This window comes from Nymphaea colorata, chromosome 11, assembly GCF_008831285.2.
Source record: "Nymphaea colorata isolate Beijing-Zhang1983 chromosome 11, ASM883128v2, whole genome shotgun sequence".
Classification (NCBI taxonomy): domain Eukaryota; kingdom Viridiplantae; phylum Streptophyta; class Magnoliopsida; order Nymphaeales; family Nymphaeaceae; genus Nymphaea; species Nymphaea colorata.
In genome coordinates, this window is record NC_045148.1 from 255,853 (window position 1) to 270,435 (window position 14,583).

The 14,583-nt window shown below is 40.4% G+C and overlaps 1 protein-coding gene across 2 annotated transcripts; it reads right to left on the minus strand.

The window, feature by feature from the left end:
- Positions 1 to 554: 554 nt before the first annotated feature.
- Positions 555 to 13,668, minus strand: LOC116264018 (pleiotropic drug resistance protein 2-like). Of its 2 annotated transcripts, XM_031643909.2 has the most exons (20): positions 13,020 to 13,668; positions 12,193 to 12,313; positions 11,037 to 11,125; positions 10,800 to 10,887; positions 8,991 to 9,281; positions 8,751 to 8,841; positions 7,698 to 8,598; positions 7,370 to 7,530; positions 7,117 to 7,220; positions 6,553 to 6,718; positions 6,335 to 6,466; positions 6,098 to 6,234; positions 4,990 to 5,322; positions 4,602 to 4,892; positions 4,435 to 4,518; positions 3,519 to 3,652; positions 3,189 to 3,416; positions 1,946 to 2,117; positions 1,397 to 1,651; positions 555 to 1,141 (listed from the first exon to the last, which is right to left on the minus strand). In XM_031643909.2, exons 1-20 carry the CDS (start codon positions 13,370 to 13,372, stop codon positions 872 to 874), a joined length of 4,401 nt encoding a protein of 1,466 aa, XP_031499769.1. In that variant the 5' UTR covers positions 13,373 to 13,668; the 3' UTR covers positions 555 to 871. The 2 variants fall into 2 exon arrangements, with proteins under 2 accessions (XP_031499769.1, XP_031499770.1); XM_031643910.2 differs by lacking the exons at positions 555 to 1,141; positions 1,397 to 1,651; positions 1,946 to 2,117 and having other exon boundaries at positions 3,195 to 3,406; positions 13,020 to 13,519.
- Positions 13,669 to 14,583: the final 915 nt, after the last annotated feature.

The window sequence follows — 14,583 nt, forward strand, 5'->3', positions numbered from 1 at the left end:
ATAATTAAAGCAAGGCCACTTTTGTCATAAGAATCGACTCTGTATTGCCTGTTGCTGGGAACAATTGAGGCATTTTGGATAAATTATTCGGACATTTTCACCTTTTAAAGCTTCAAATTACATGTTGAAAGGCAAAAGCTATGAAATTCCTGTTCCGGAGTGATTTGAGGGGAGAAAATTGCAGTATGATTTTCTTGAATGATGTGAAACTGGCGATCCACTCTCTTGTTCTCGTACCATCGACGGAAAGGTTTGCATTGGCCAACCATCAATACATACTTAAAACTAGCCCCATCATTAATGGTGTGCATTGAATTTATGAATTCATTATGGCAGTCTTCCTCACAGATTGTTCTCATTCGTGGTAACTGACCATAATTCTCCAGTAGACATTTTCATATGGTGCATGATCTGGTCATGCAAAAAATTTTTGGATTTGCATGTGTTCCCTCATTTAAATGACGCGGTTCTCAAACCAAGCAACTTTTCATAACTAATGACATTCTGAACAGGAAGACATGAACAAATTCTGACAAAGCACCGACCAAAGAAAGAGGTCAATACTATTTTAATTTTTATCTGGATATTCATGGAAAGTGTCCAATAACAGGACCTTAAAATATTAAGAAACTGTTGTAAACCACTATGGGAACAAATGAAATAGGAAAGGAGCAAAAAGGGCAAGGCCATTCCCAACATAGTCCCTGTGCTTCAGGGTGCCAGGGAGGGGGCAAACTTAGGACAACACCATCTTTCCACATTTTGGAAGAGGTAGTATTAAGGCAAATATTACACTATTCATTGTACAAGAACAAAAAGATTAATTTACATCCATACAATTTTAATTTCCAAGGCAACACTTTTTTGGGTTTTATCTTCTTTGAAAATTGAGGAATCTGATTCCAAAGGCAAAGATGAGAAGAAAGATCATGACAAATACCACATGAACTGCAGCAACCACCCCCAAGAAGTCATATCTGAATCCCAAGAAACTCTGCAGGAATTGCTTTACTGTGACTTGCCCAAGTCCTGGAACCTGCAATGTACTTTCTAAGTCCCCCAGCTGAGAGGTAATAAGCCCATAGATTGTCCATGCAACAGGGGAAGCCCAATAGTACCATCTCCACCATATTGGAATCAGCTGCAAACCAAGGGAAAGTAGTTAGCTTATGTAGTCAATGGAACTTCTGCTAGCATCATTTTCCAGTAGATCAGCAAAATCACAACTATTTTTGACCATTTATTGATCACACAAAAGAAAAGGTAAAAGTGCAATTCTTTTCCATTGGTAATGAAACAAACAGACTCCAATCCAACAATAAATTTTGAAAGCTTACATAAAATTAACAAGAAGCACATTTTACAAGTGAACAATACAGTTATGCAAGCTACTCACTGGCCGACTGATGAGGAAGCCGGAGAAGAGATTCCAGAAGCTAAGGAAGAAAGAGCTAACAATGGCGCCGATATGATGGTTAGGTGTGAGGGCCACCCCCATCATCCCATAAAGGGTGAAATAGACAAAACACATGAACATGAAGTAGATGAACGACAGGTACTTGCGAACATCCCAAGGAAAGTCGATCAAGAAAAATAACATTGAGCCATACACAAGGGTCTGTACCCCAATATAGAAAATCTCTATGATAACCTGCAGATGAAGATGAAGAAGTTAGAAAAACAGCAACATAGCTTATTAAAGCAGTTTTAACTTTGCTGGCAATGCAACATTAAAGTCATGAATAGCAGTAAGGTCAGCTTGGCATACTGCCCCTGTAGGCGAAGCTTTATGCTGGTACGGTTGCCGTAGGAAAAATCGAATCCATGAAGCACCTTTTCTTACATAGCAGGATAAGTACATGGTATGGTAGCCATAAGCCACCCTTTTTCATATTATGGACTAATTTTTGAGAGATTAACGTGTAAGAAATCAGGCAGGCTTTACCTGACCAATGGCGTAGGCCAATGCAGAGTACATTCCTGCTGCTTTTTCGCGGTACATAACCGTCCTTTCCACGCCCACAACAGGCTGAACTGTCATTGAATTGCTAGCTCCAAGGAATAGTACTGCAGCATACATTGATCCAAGCAGATTGAGCAGCTCTTGTTGGGTTGCTCTATTACAATGAACAAAAGAACAATATCAAAGATATAAACCAAAGAGAATTTCCAACTTATTGGTTTCACATGCAAAAAGTGGGGGATAAAGGTTTGTTTGAGGGAGACAGTTGAGACCCTAAGAAACCCAGCAGCATAAGTCAAAAAAGGTAATTTGGCAAGCTTTAGTTGGTCCATATTCTTAACGCTACAAACAAGACCAGTTGTGACACATGACTGAAAACCAATAAAACTGAAGGAGCAGAATCCTTTGGTTTTCATTTTACAGAACATAACCCACTGTACATGCACACTACATTCGTGTATTTTTTGCATTCAGTTTAAATATTAAAAGAACAAACTATAAAATATATCATTACTACTAAATCTGTTATTGTTATGAAAATGTTTTCTAAGCAACTTCTTTCTATGCTGATGAACAAGCAGAAGCCTCGAAGTTTGATATCCACTAAGGGCTACTTGAATATGTTGAACTTTTGTCAGAACTCAAAAATTTTTTGAAGAAGCTATGTAGCAACATTTTGTGCAATTGTAAGTCTCATATATACATCAATATATCTATACAATTCCAACAATGAAAAAGTAAAGCATGGATTTGCTAGATTCCAAGAATCTTTCCCTTTGATATGTTCCAACTACTGTCACAAGTGATCCACGAATTTGTTGGATAGTTTCGTTTTAAGCCTACAAGTTGAGGTGTTCAATACTAGAGTCCGTCTTTTTCAGTAAGGGTAAAGCAGTTAAGAGGAATTCCTTTGTGTAAGAGAAATGCATCTGGGGGATTTAAACTGAGGCACACCCAGAACATGGTGGTCTCTCTCGAGACTGTAGGAAAACTAAGAAGATCCAGCAAGTCCTTTGGCCATATTTAATGGTCTGGTCATCAATTCATATTGACAAAGACAACTTAATTTAAGGATTAAAATTTAATGAGTGCAAACAACTTGAATTGGAAACTAGCCCTGTCTTCTCAATGCTAGTAACCCTTGCCCTATAAGGTGCATGTTTAATGACTAGACAGCTGAAGAGCAAAGTAAAGCATTGCAAGGATTTAAGAGCAGAAGTTTTACGTTTTTTGTCCAGCTTTCCAGAAGATGGTACCGAACAGAAGAGCAATGACAATTGTCATCAGAAACCGAGTAGCATTATATTGAGGGTTTCTCCAGTAAGAGTAATGTTGCTTCCACAAGCAGGCTTTGCATTGAGTTAGGAAGCTCTGGGAGTATTTGGAAGGGAAGAAAAGATCCTTTGAACCAGGCATAGGAGTACTAAGTTCCTTAATAAGTTCCTGATTTCTCCTGAATGACAGCGAAGGTTATTAGAAACTCTTCTGTAACCAATAAACTAAAGAAAGGAAAAACCATACACTTAGGCCAGTCATAATATTTAGTTTGACTTACTTGTAAAGGGTGGAGTTGGCATAAATTTCTGCAAAATCAATGTCAAGTAGATCTTCAACTGAAGTAGAAGTAACTTCCAACATCCATGTTGCAGGATTATATCCATCCCTGATCTTGGCCACTCCAGGTATTGCCTGCAAGGAAAATCCATATAACATGTTGACAATTGACATGCCGTATGAAAAAAAAATACAGAAATATGGTAGAATAATCAGTTATATACAAGAAGTTCAAATACTCCTCAAGGTACTAAAATCCATTTCTGATTTTAAATTTCCAATAGACAAGCTTTCAGAAGCTTTAATTCTATCTGGGTTGTTGCTCATATCTATTGTAAGTTCAAACATGTTCAATTTTTTTTTTCTACAACTGCTAAACAAACTAAGAAGCTCAATTTCTTTGAAGACCAACAAGATATGCCACCCAAATCTGATGACTACTGAGAAGAGAATAATCTGACCTAAGGTGATATACTGATACTATCAAATACTATTGGGACATATACTTGAAATCTGGCCAGGAAGCAGGATATCAAAAAAAATCTTTGGACATGACTATCTTAAGAGTAGAAAGAAAAATAGGGAAAGGCATGGAGAACCACTTGATAGTTAAACGATTGTAACGTATAAATTCATAGAATAGAGTAAGTTCTCATTAACAATGCTAAACTTCTTCATTTCTAAAATCTTAGCACAAACACAACGTATATCAGAGCACATCTTTATTGCGATACATGAACACTCCCTAGACTTGAACATGTGCTAAGCTCAGGCATTGTAAAGAACAAGATGCACAAGAAGTGCTAGGACCTAGTCTGCAGAATCTAAGTATTCAGCTAGAGCAGCAATGACTGTCTCATTCCACATGAGATGCGAATAGTTACACAATCAATGAAAATGGATTATTAATTCCTCACCTCAAAGTACTCGACGAGTTTGTGGGAACATACACCAAGAGGTCCTGCATAAATCACTTGCCCACCTCTCTTCATCAGCAAAAGCTGCAAACAAGAGCCACTTCATCAAGGTCTGAGCATCAAAGAAACTCTATGAGGAGATCTGATGTATGCAGTTGTAGTTTTACCTCATCAAAAGCTTCAAAAATATCAATGCTTGGTTGATGAATAGTGCACACAACAGTTCTCCCTGTGTCGACTGTATTTCTTACTGTCCTCATAACAATAGCTGCAGCTCTAGCATCAAGCCCTGTTGTCGGTTCATCCATGAAGATGATTGAAGGATTAGCTACTAACTCCACAGCTATAGTTAGACGTTTCCGCTGCTCAGTTGAGAGGCCATCTACTCCAGGAAGACCCACTAGAGCATTCTTTATTGGACTCAACTCTACTAACTCCATAACTTCTTCAACAAACAACTAAAAATGAGAAAAAAATTGGTATATCAAAATCTAACAGATCAAATTTCTTATTTCAGGAAACAATCATATATAAACTATTTGCAACAAAGTGTACCTTTCTGGTGTCTGATTTTACGTCTGAAGAGAGACGAAGCCATGCGGAGTAAACCAAGGACTCATAGACAGTGACATAAGGTGAATGTATATCGTTCTGTTCACAATAACCACTAACTCTAGCAAAAGTGTCTTGCCTTTTTGGATAACCAGAAATGTATACACTTCCTTCAATATATCCTCCTGTTTTCCTTCCTGCTAGGACATCCATCAATGTGGTTTTTCCAGCACCACTTACACCCACAAGAGCAGTGAGAACTCCGGGTTGGAAAGCACCACTAACATCAGTCAGTAATTGGAGCTTGCTTTCTTCAATTCCTTGACTTCTCATTTCCTGGTGAACAAACCTTTTCTTGAGTGTCTTGCATCTAAAAGACCAATATTATGCTATGCAAATAGTAGTACTAGCTTCTTGATTATTTAAGAGCTTTTCATAAGGAACCTGTGTTGCAGTACCAATAAGTTACTTAGTTAAACCTTTTCTTTAGCCATGATCAAATTAATTGATCAGCCTTTTTGCAGCCTCTGTGTGGAATGATGAAAAGGGATATAGACAGAAATGTAGATCTGGAGTGGACAACAAGATCGGAGCTTTCAGCAGACAGCAAGTAGTTCAAAATGAACTCTAGACAGCCGTTTAAGGGTACTATCTGCATTGAAGTTGCAAGCCGTGATATAGAGACGATTAAATTCATCACTAGTCTATGCTTGTTCTTCGTTTAATTAGATTCAGTTTGAGCAATACGTTATGCTTGGGATTTTACTGTTATCTCTAGATTTTACTTCAGTGAAGTACAGTGATAATATCACAACATGGCTGCAGAGTTTTGCTTTAAAGATGTCAATTTTGATCTTTTCATTTTCATGTTTTCATTATCACAGTATTCTCCTTGCAGTTTTTTACCTTTTTATCATTAGTTTTTCGTTTGGAAAAGGATCATGTTTCTTGGGTAGATTTAGAAATTGAAGAAAAAAAGAAGATATTAAATATTAGAAGGTTTTTTTACCTAGGATTTGTTTACTGAAACAGGTCATCCTTTTCTAGTGTTTTGCTTATATGATAAAGACATGACCAAATTAGAAGTGAAAAGACAGAGCTAGAAGGATACCGAAGGCATGTCAACGTAGTAATTCACATGGTCAAATGCTAGAGAAAGAGGCTGGAAAGGTAAAACCATTCCTCTCCTGGAACTTGTTGTTTCTGATACTGTGCTTCCGTTACTGTTTCGGACAGCCATGTCGATTCCTGAACATTAATACGCCAATATTCTCAGATTTTCATGATGAAACCAGGGGACTTTGATCAAGCAAAATGATGAGGAAAAAAAAACAGTAACCAAGAAAACCTTCAGAAACTGGATCATGAAACTGAGAGTCAAAATTTAATGACTTTGATGTCTGTTTGCTGAACGATCTTGATTTCTTGCTGTTGTCTTTGCTGTCCTCATCTGGCAGAATGGAACGAGGATTTCCAATGGCTGCATTTTCCGAATTCAGTAAGTGGAACACATAATCAGGTTTTCTCTGATGCTCCTATGTTCACTAGCAGAAGAATTGCACTTACGATTTAGGTACTTGAGGGCAAGGACAAAGCAAATATTGAACAGAAATGAGAACCCGATCAACGCCCCAATGGATATCCAATACCAGTACTCATGGGTAAACATTCCTCTAGATTTAAGAAGAGCCTTTCCAATTGTAGGAGCATCAATAGTAGGATCTGTATTTTTCTGTAACAGTCAAGAACAGAACATATTATTGGCAAAAAACTTTCAAGTTTCAACTGTTTTAGTACTAGCAATAGCAATTTCAATAATATAGCTGCAATGAAGATAGTACGTTGCCTGCTGAACTACATCCTAGTTAATGTAAACCAAGGGGTACACAAGGAGGCCTTTTAGAAACTTGGTGCCAGTTTCACTGATCACCAGCAAGCAGGATCAAAGAACTTGTAGAATACTGTAACAAGTTTTGGAGCTCCTTGACTTTAAATAGCGGTGCAATTTTCTTTAGCAGCGGTTTAACAAGGCTATTATCAAGCATCAAGGATGGGTGCAATTACATTTCTAGTCTAAGGCCATTCAAGCAGCCCATCAGCCATGGTGCAGTGAAACCAGTTCAGGCTTACCTTGTTCCATCTTTCATCAAGAAACTCATTAATGGCTATAGCATTTTGTCCGTACATCATAGGCGACAACCAGAATGCCCAGATCCACCAAGGTTGGATATCATCTGAACGAAATATAGAGAAGGCAATTGAAGTTACAACTTACAACCTGTAGTATGAGTATCATGTTTAAAACTTTTGCCTCCCTTTCTATTTCAGAGACTGTGCAAGTTAAGAAAAGAAGCAACCTAGGAGAAAGTTCTGAAGTACTAACCTCTAGATATCACAAAGCCACCAAGAGCAAACACTACAAGCAACGCAAAAGTCCCTATTGTGTTAGCAATAACCAGTGTTCTTCCCACTGCTGCGAGGAACCGAAAAAGAGCAAGTGCCATTTGATGTATGCAGAGATACGCAAGGAATTGCCGGAAGAACCTTAAAGAAGTGCATATATATATATATTAGAATTCTTGGAGACACCTAACCAAACTGAGGAACAAGCTTAAATCCAGTAAGAAGAGGAGAAAGGCTGATCCTACGCAAGCTTCACCAGAAAAGAATAATATGCTTTAGTTGTGAAAATGAGCACATTGAGCAGTTACCTGCTGGCAGCAGGAGCAAACCCAATTGTGTAGTAAGTGAGACAGATCCATAATCCTGATTCCAATACAGAAAGTGGGATCCGGAAAATATAAATGGGCAAAGCAAAAGCCCAAGAAGGATAGAACAGGAAATCTCTCTGCTTGTAGAACACAGGAAGCCTGGTCACAGTCAGTGCCAACTCAGCCACTCCATTGAACATCACATTGACCAGACCATAGAAGAGAGCACCATAGTATTTCCCACCATCTGCAAAGGTTTCATGCTTCATTTGAGTCCTCAAAAAGACGGTCATGGCAATTATTGACATGATTGTGATCTGAGTAGTCTTGAATATGTACAAAAAGGAATTTCTCTTCATAAGGAGCCATTCTCTTGAAAAACAGGCCTTGAACAGATCCCAATTAGAGAGACCGTACTTCTTTGTTTCTAGTGCTGCTGGGTGAGATTTTGATCTCTCATATGGAATTTCAAGATCAGCAGCTACCAGGTGGCCAACTCGGAAGGAGCTGAACGCTTGTGAGAATTCCTCAGACGAGATATAGCGATAAGGCTTATCTCTGTCACCCCAGTACTGCTCCTGATCCTTCCTTGACATTACCTCTTGCAAGAAATCTGCAACTCCTTTCCTCTCTGGGCATTTGAAACCCATGAACTCGAAGAATTCAAGAACATCCTCCCGCGGACCTTGGTACACAATGTAGCCTTCTGAAAGCAGAATGATGTCGTCAAAGAGATCGTAGGTCTCGGGCGCAGGTTGCAGAAGAGATATCAGCATTGTTCCATCCATGATATGAACGAACTGTCTCATGAACTTGACAATCTGAAAGGTGGTAGAGCTGTCAAGGCCCGTAGATATTTCATCCATAAACATAGCTTTAGAAGGTCCTACCAACATCTCACCTGTCACAATTGTCACACACAATCAGGGTGAGTACCTTATTACCCAGTAAATTACCGTCATAAAAGTTTTAAAACCAAAACTGGTTAATCAGCAAACAAGACCAGAAACTTCAATTCTTTAAGTTAATTGACTGCAAGCAAAATCTGCACACCTGTTGTCACCCTCTTTTTCTGCCCACCTGAAATCCCTCTCCTCATCTCATCTCCCACAATGATATCCGCACACATATCCAAACCAAGCAGCTGAGAACAAGACAGCTCAAAATCACAATGTAAGCCGAAGATCGAACCATTTTACCATGGCCGTCATATGACAGAAGGTATAATCTGTTCATTGTCATTAGCTCTCACTGTTCTCTCTCTCTCTCTCTTATGTTCAGTGTGTAATGTACCTTGAGGACATAGTCAGTGACGACGCTGGTCTGCTGGCCTTGGACGGCAGAGGCCTTCATGAAGGCGTCGATCTCGGGGTCAGGCTTGATGCCAGCCGCCCTCTCCCTCCTGGAGAGCTCGGTCAGCATGTCGTAGCGCGGGCCGACGCCCTGGCAGCGGCCGGAGAAGTCGAGCGTCTCCCGGACCGTCATCTCGGCGTTGTGGACGTCGTGCTGGCTGATGTACGCAGCCGTTCTCTCTGGGACGAACTCTGTCAGCTCGTGCCCGTTGTACGTGATCTTCCCGGCAACCTGTCCATGGCCATTACATGGAGTTCATGCATAATAGGACGCGCAAGTGAGACTGAAATATGATGTTCTTTCTTATTATTGTGCATTAGGTGGGTCGCCATTGAGGGCATATATATCTTGTGATCCATCAAATTACGCATCGAAAGAGAACTAAATTCTTCATCTTCCATCTCTTGTGATAAGTTCTTTCTGTAAGCAGTTTCAGTAAAAAAAAAAAAAGCATCATTCGTTGGCTCTGTGTAGGCGCCGTGATCATTTCCCACAAGTTTCTGCTGAAACCCAATTGCACAAAATTAAAATTACATATATTCTCGAAACAACCGTTGAATGTGCTATTTCAAAATTCTGACCATGATCATCATGCTTCAAATTAAATCCGATATTGTAACGTAAGAGAAGCTTCTTTGGCATCTGCTAGTTTTATCAGAAAGCATCGAACGTGATTATAGTTCATATGATATCCACCACAATCGACCATTTCATGACTGTGAACATGGTAATTTCTTATTACATTTTTTATATGATTCATGTTGAGACGAGTGGGCCATTGCCAAAGCACACGCTCGCTGGTGATATTTGATGTTTTATTTTCTAGTAATGTACAATTGCAATGTTTACTAGTGCTACTCGTACATAGTATGCATAGGCTGGGTTGTTTCAGCCTTCTTTTCATCAGAACTCGCAGTCTCGGTGCTTTCAGCACGGCCGAGTTCCAAAAGCATTCACGCCGGACCTATATTTCTGTTAATTTTTTCGAGTTTAATGTTGTATAAATTTTCAAGGCATATAATATATATATATATATATATATATGTAAAAGACGACATGCAGCTATAAATTTTCATATAACAGACTTAAAAAGAACTATTTGAGTCCTCCGTTCTAAAGAGAATAGACGGTGGAGATCATATAAAAGGCAATCTATTTTTTCAATAATCTAAAATACCCTTTAAAGAAAAGAAGAAAAGATAAATAAAATAGTTTTTTAGAAATGAATTTTTTGTCTCCTTTAAAATGTTTGGACGCTTAGAAATACAATTTGACTTATACTCATTCAATATCGTCTGATTTCAAAGAAATCGACAGCCCCACATGATTTCTACCCTTATGAAGGTTTGACAACCAAATCTTGGATATGGAGATCTGACAACCATCTCTTTAAACGCATATGGTCCACAAAGAAAGAGGGAGCTGAACATAGTTACAGTGAGCGGACAAGCATATGAGATGGACTTAAAACGATAGGTAGGTGCACGACCACGACTTTCCCACCTCTTCTGTTTTAATGTGGCCAGCTACAGACGTAAAAATGGACATCCAACGGCCACCAACTTACTAAAAGTTACATAAAGTTCGATCTTACAGGCAGTGGGGACGCCTGCAATTATTAATCATTCACACATATCCATATATACACAAGTCAAGTGGACCTACTGAAACTGTACCAAATTCAATATCCATACATATATATATATAATAGATAGAGAGAGAGAGAGAGAGAGAGAGAGAGAGACTCACTCTAAGTTTGTTTTTATCCAACTTGCCAGCAAGAGCGAGGAGCAAGGTCGTCTTCCCGGAGCCGGGAGGCCCGAGCAACAGGGTCATCCTGCGCAATTTTTGAACGTCTAAAACTGATTGAACAGAAAGTTTTCTAGCAATACTGGTCAGTCATTATTCATGCAGAATACATGAAGGATCATGAGTTTCAAACATTCAACACTTGGTAAAAAGAAATAAAATGAAGAAAGCACCGACCTTGAAGGCCTTAGAGTCCCCGACACTTCATTCAGTATTTTCAGGACTCTTTTCTTGGATGGGGTGAGCCTCAGCAGCCCCAGAATTCCCTGCGTCGTCCCACACCAAACGAAACACATTAAATATGTTTACATAGATAGGCATATATATATATATATATATATATATATATATATATATATATATATATATAATACTAAGCTGCTGATCGTGATCTACTGGTTAAACAAATCACGGGTCCACAATAGAAAAGCCTTCCGAGACCAACGAAAAGCATGTTGTCCGTAGCTACTTAAGATTCGGTACATTTAATGGCTTCCCACTTTTAGGCAAGGAAAACGGGTCCGGCCTTTTGAATCGGGAAGCGTTAATTGGATCAACTACATGCTATCGCTGTTCGAGTATTAAGACTACCCAATAGTCCATGCTTTTCGGGACCCCATGAAATTTATAGTCTTCTCATGCAAATAAGAGGGTCCGGTTCGTTTTCGCATATCCCAAATCCTAGATCTGGATACGGGTCTATATGGCTTCCGCTTACTCTTTTCGGATCATGAACCTGGTAGGGGTGCTGAATGAACCGCGGCGACCGACAATCGGCCGCCGGGCACGTGACGGTGCGTCGGCCGGAGGCATTTTCTCAGGATCCTCGGCGGGGGAAGCGGGTGCGAATCCATCTTCTTATTTTCCGCCATGACTTGATGCCCTGAGCCCGCGCAACGGGAAGACGGAGAGCGGGAGATGTCGCGAATCTCGCGCTCAGGAAATTCTTGCCGGGAAATTCAAGGCCGTTCTTTTGCTTTGCCAGGAAAATTCTCAACAAAAAAGATGCCGATATTTGTCATAAAGAGTTATACGAACAGAAGGAATAAGATTATTATTGGCATAAAAGAAACGGAAGACTTAAACCTGATTCGTTGAATTTGACTATGAAAAGAAATAATTGAAGTTTCAAAAAGGTGCTGCTAAATTAAAATGGCAGCGTCTTTGAGAAGGCGATTCCAGATTCGTCTGATATAATTTTTTTTTCTAATCGTTAGCCTTTAACATCCTTAGTTTCTATCTTTTTCCCCATGGCTTCTGAATTTCGAAGGGATACTCAAAGGTGTATTAATCATAGAACTATTTCCAATGACAATTGAGAGAGGGGGAGAACCTCAAGAGAGTTGATGGTGGCATTGAGGAGAGTGGGGAGGGCTCTACTTCCCACGTACGCGTCGGCCTCCACTGCGAGATCCTCGAACCGGACCTCTATTTTTGGGAGATCGATCCCCACCCTGCGTCGAAAAAATAATTCGTGAATTAATTAATAACAGCAATCATAAATAAAGTGAGAAGTCGATTCAAAGGCTTCGTCTTCATGATCAAGAGGTCGTCGGAAAATGCTAAACAAAGATATAGAATGGGACGATTCCTGATATAGATTAGCGCGACCAACTTTTACGTTCTTTAAGCATTCTCTTGATCAATGGTGACGAAAAGTAACGAAGGAGAAGTGAGCACAGAAAAGCAGAAAGCATTGGCAGTTGGTAGAAAGGCAGCAACCATTGGCAGTGCACCATGCGCGGAAGCGCTCACTGCAAAGTAATTTAGTAAAACTCAAGGACCTTAAGGGAAACGGAAATTCTTGACAGGAGGACGTGGAAAGCAGTGAGTCCTGTGACTCCTTCCCGGCGGAGAAAGTGATGGAGAGAAAGTCTAATAACTTCACTAATCAATTCATGGACACGATTTCATTTGCTGGCAGCCTGCCGTGGCAACAATAACTTCATCTTCCGTCGAGTTAATGAGTCTTCCTGTTTCGTGGCATCTTCGCAGAGAGAGAGGGAGAGCATTTATCTCGTTGATTTACTATTTGACATAGTTAATATTATTTTTTCCTTGACATGTGCAGAGGAGGAACAGATTGAGGACCAACAGAATCAATTTAGCGTAAAAATTAGTATATGCGTGTGAGAGAGAGGGAGGGAGAGATCGGCGAACCTGTCGGCCCTTTCCCTGAGGCGGAGCAGGAACTTCTCGTTGTCCTCCTCGACGGCCCTCAGCACGTTATCCAGCAGCTGCCGTCGGCCGGCGACGCCCAGCCTCCTGACGTCCACCTCCCCAAGAACCACCTTCCCGTCGTCCATCACCTGCCTGAGCACCCCCCTCCTCATCCGGTCGTAGGTGGGCAGCCTCTCCAGCGCCGCCCATGTCAGCGCCTGCTCGTCGTCCTCCTCCTCCCCTCTTATGCTCCTGCTAAACACGTCGTCGGCGCTCACCCACACCTCCCTGAAGCTCCCCGCCAGCCCACGCCCGACGCTGCTCGTCGACCTCAGATCGCTCGACGACGCCATGATCGCCCCTCCTCCCAGGCGCCACCGCCTACCAAGATCCAATCTATCAACAAAGATCCGCTTACATCCCTCCCGCCTGAAATCGGCAGCCGGACACAGAGAGAGAGAGAGAAAGAGAAAAGGCGCTAAAAATAACGAATATATGGGGGAGGGGCCGAGGGAGGGCAGATATGAATAATGAGGCGATGAAGTGAAATGAATGAGGCGATGGGACACAGTGAAGTAAAGGGTGATGACGCACAGGCGTGCGAGCGCCTCCCTTTCTAGAGCCGCTCTTGTTCTTCGTTGCCCGGTTGAGCTTCTGGATTTGATTTCGGCTTGTCTTATATATTATAAATAAATTTTGATGTTTTTATTCGTGAAGCCTCTGTTTGCAAAGTATCTTACAAACTTAAGTAGTTATATGTAATTTTTCTAATCTTAAGCAATTCTCTGTAAGTGCATAAAAAACGAGACGCAAAATTTTATAAAATATCACTTGCAAAGTTTCTCTCTCTCTCTCTCTCTCTCTAAACGAAAAGAACAACAACCAATATATTCACTTTTCAAAAGAAAGTCATCCGGTACTTTGAGAAGTACTGTAAATCAAATCAATCAAATGGCTCACGATTGAGACGTCTGTAGACCCTCTTTCTTCCTCTCCTACGCACGCAAAGTTTTCACTGAATCGCCTCCTTTTCTTTTGTCTTCGTTTCTGACATGTTCTACAATAAAAATAACTTTTATATGATCAGTTTCAGATGAATTCATATTTGTTTGTTTGCCAATTTGCATGAAATAACAGATGCATTACATTCAAAGTTGAAGGACGAAAGAAGTTAATCACAAGCAGCGTGACATGATCGACGCATGTATGTGGCTTCGTGTTCCTTCCTTCCTCAATAAATTTGGTTCCACTCTGCAACTCATGAGTTCGATCGAGTAGGAAGCATCGCAACTTGTGTTGTGTTGACGACGAGTCGAAAGATTATAAGAATATCATGTGAAGATGTTAATTTTGGCCTTCTTCCGCTGTCAAAAGTAAGTAGAAGCATTCAAGTCTTGGTCGACTGCCCATATCAGAAATGGTGACTCAACATAATGCCAGGACATTCTGGAAATCCTAGTGGGTCAGTGGTGGCTGTGGTCCGCTTCTTATAAACACAAACTCCAAAATCAATAATTCAATGACTTTGAGATATCATAAATGGTATTTCGTTTTCTGTTCATTG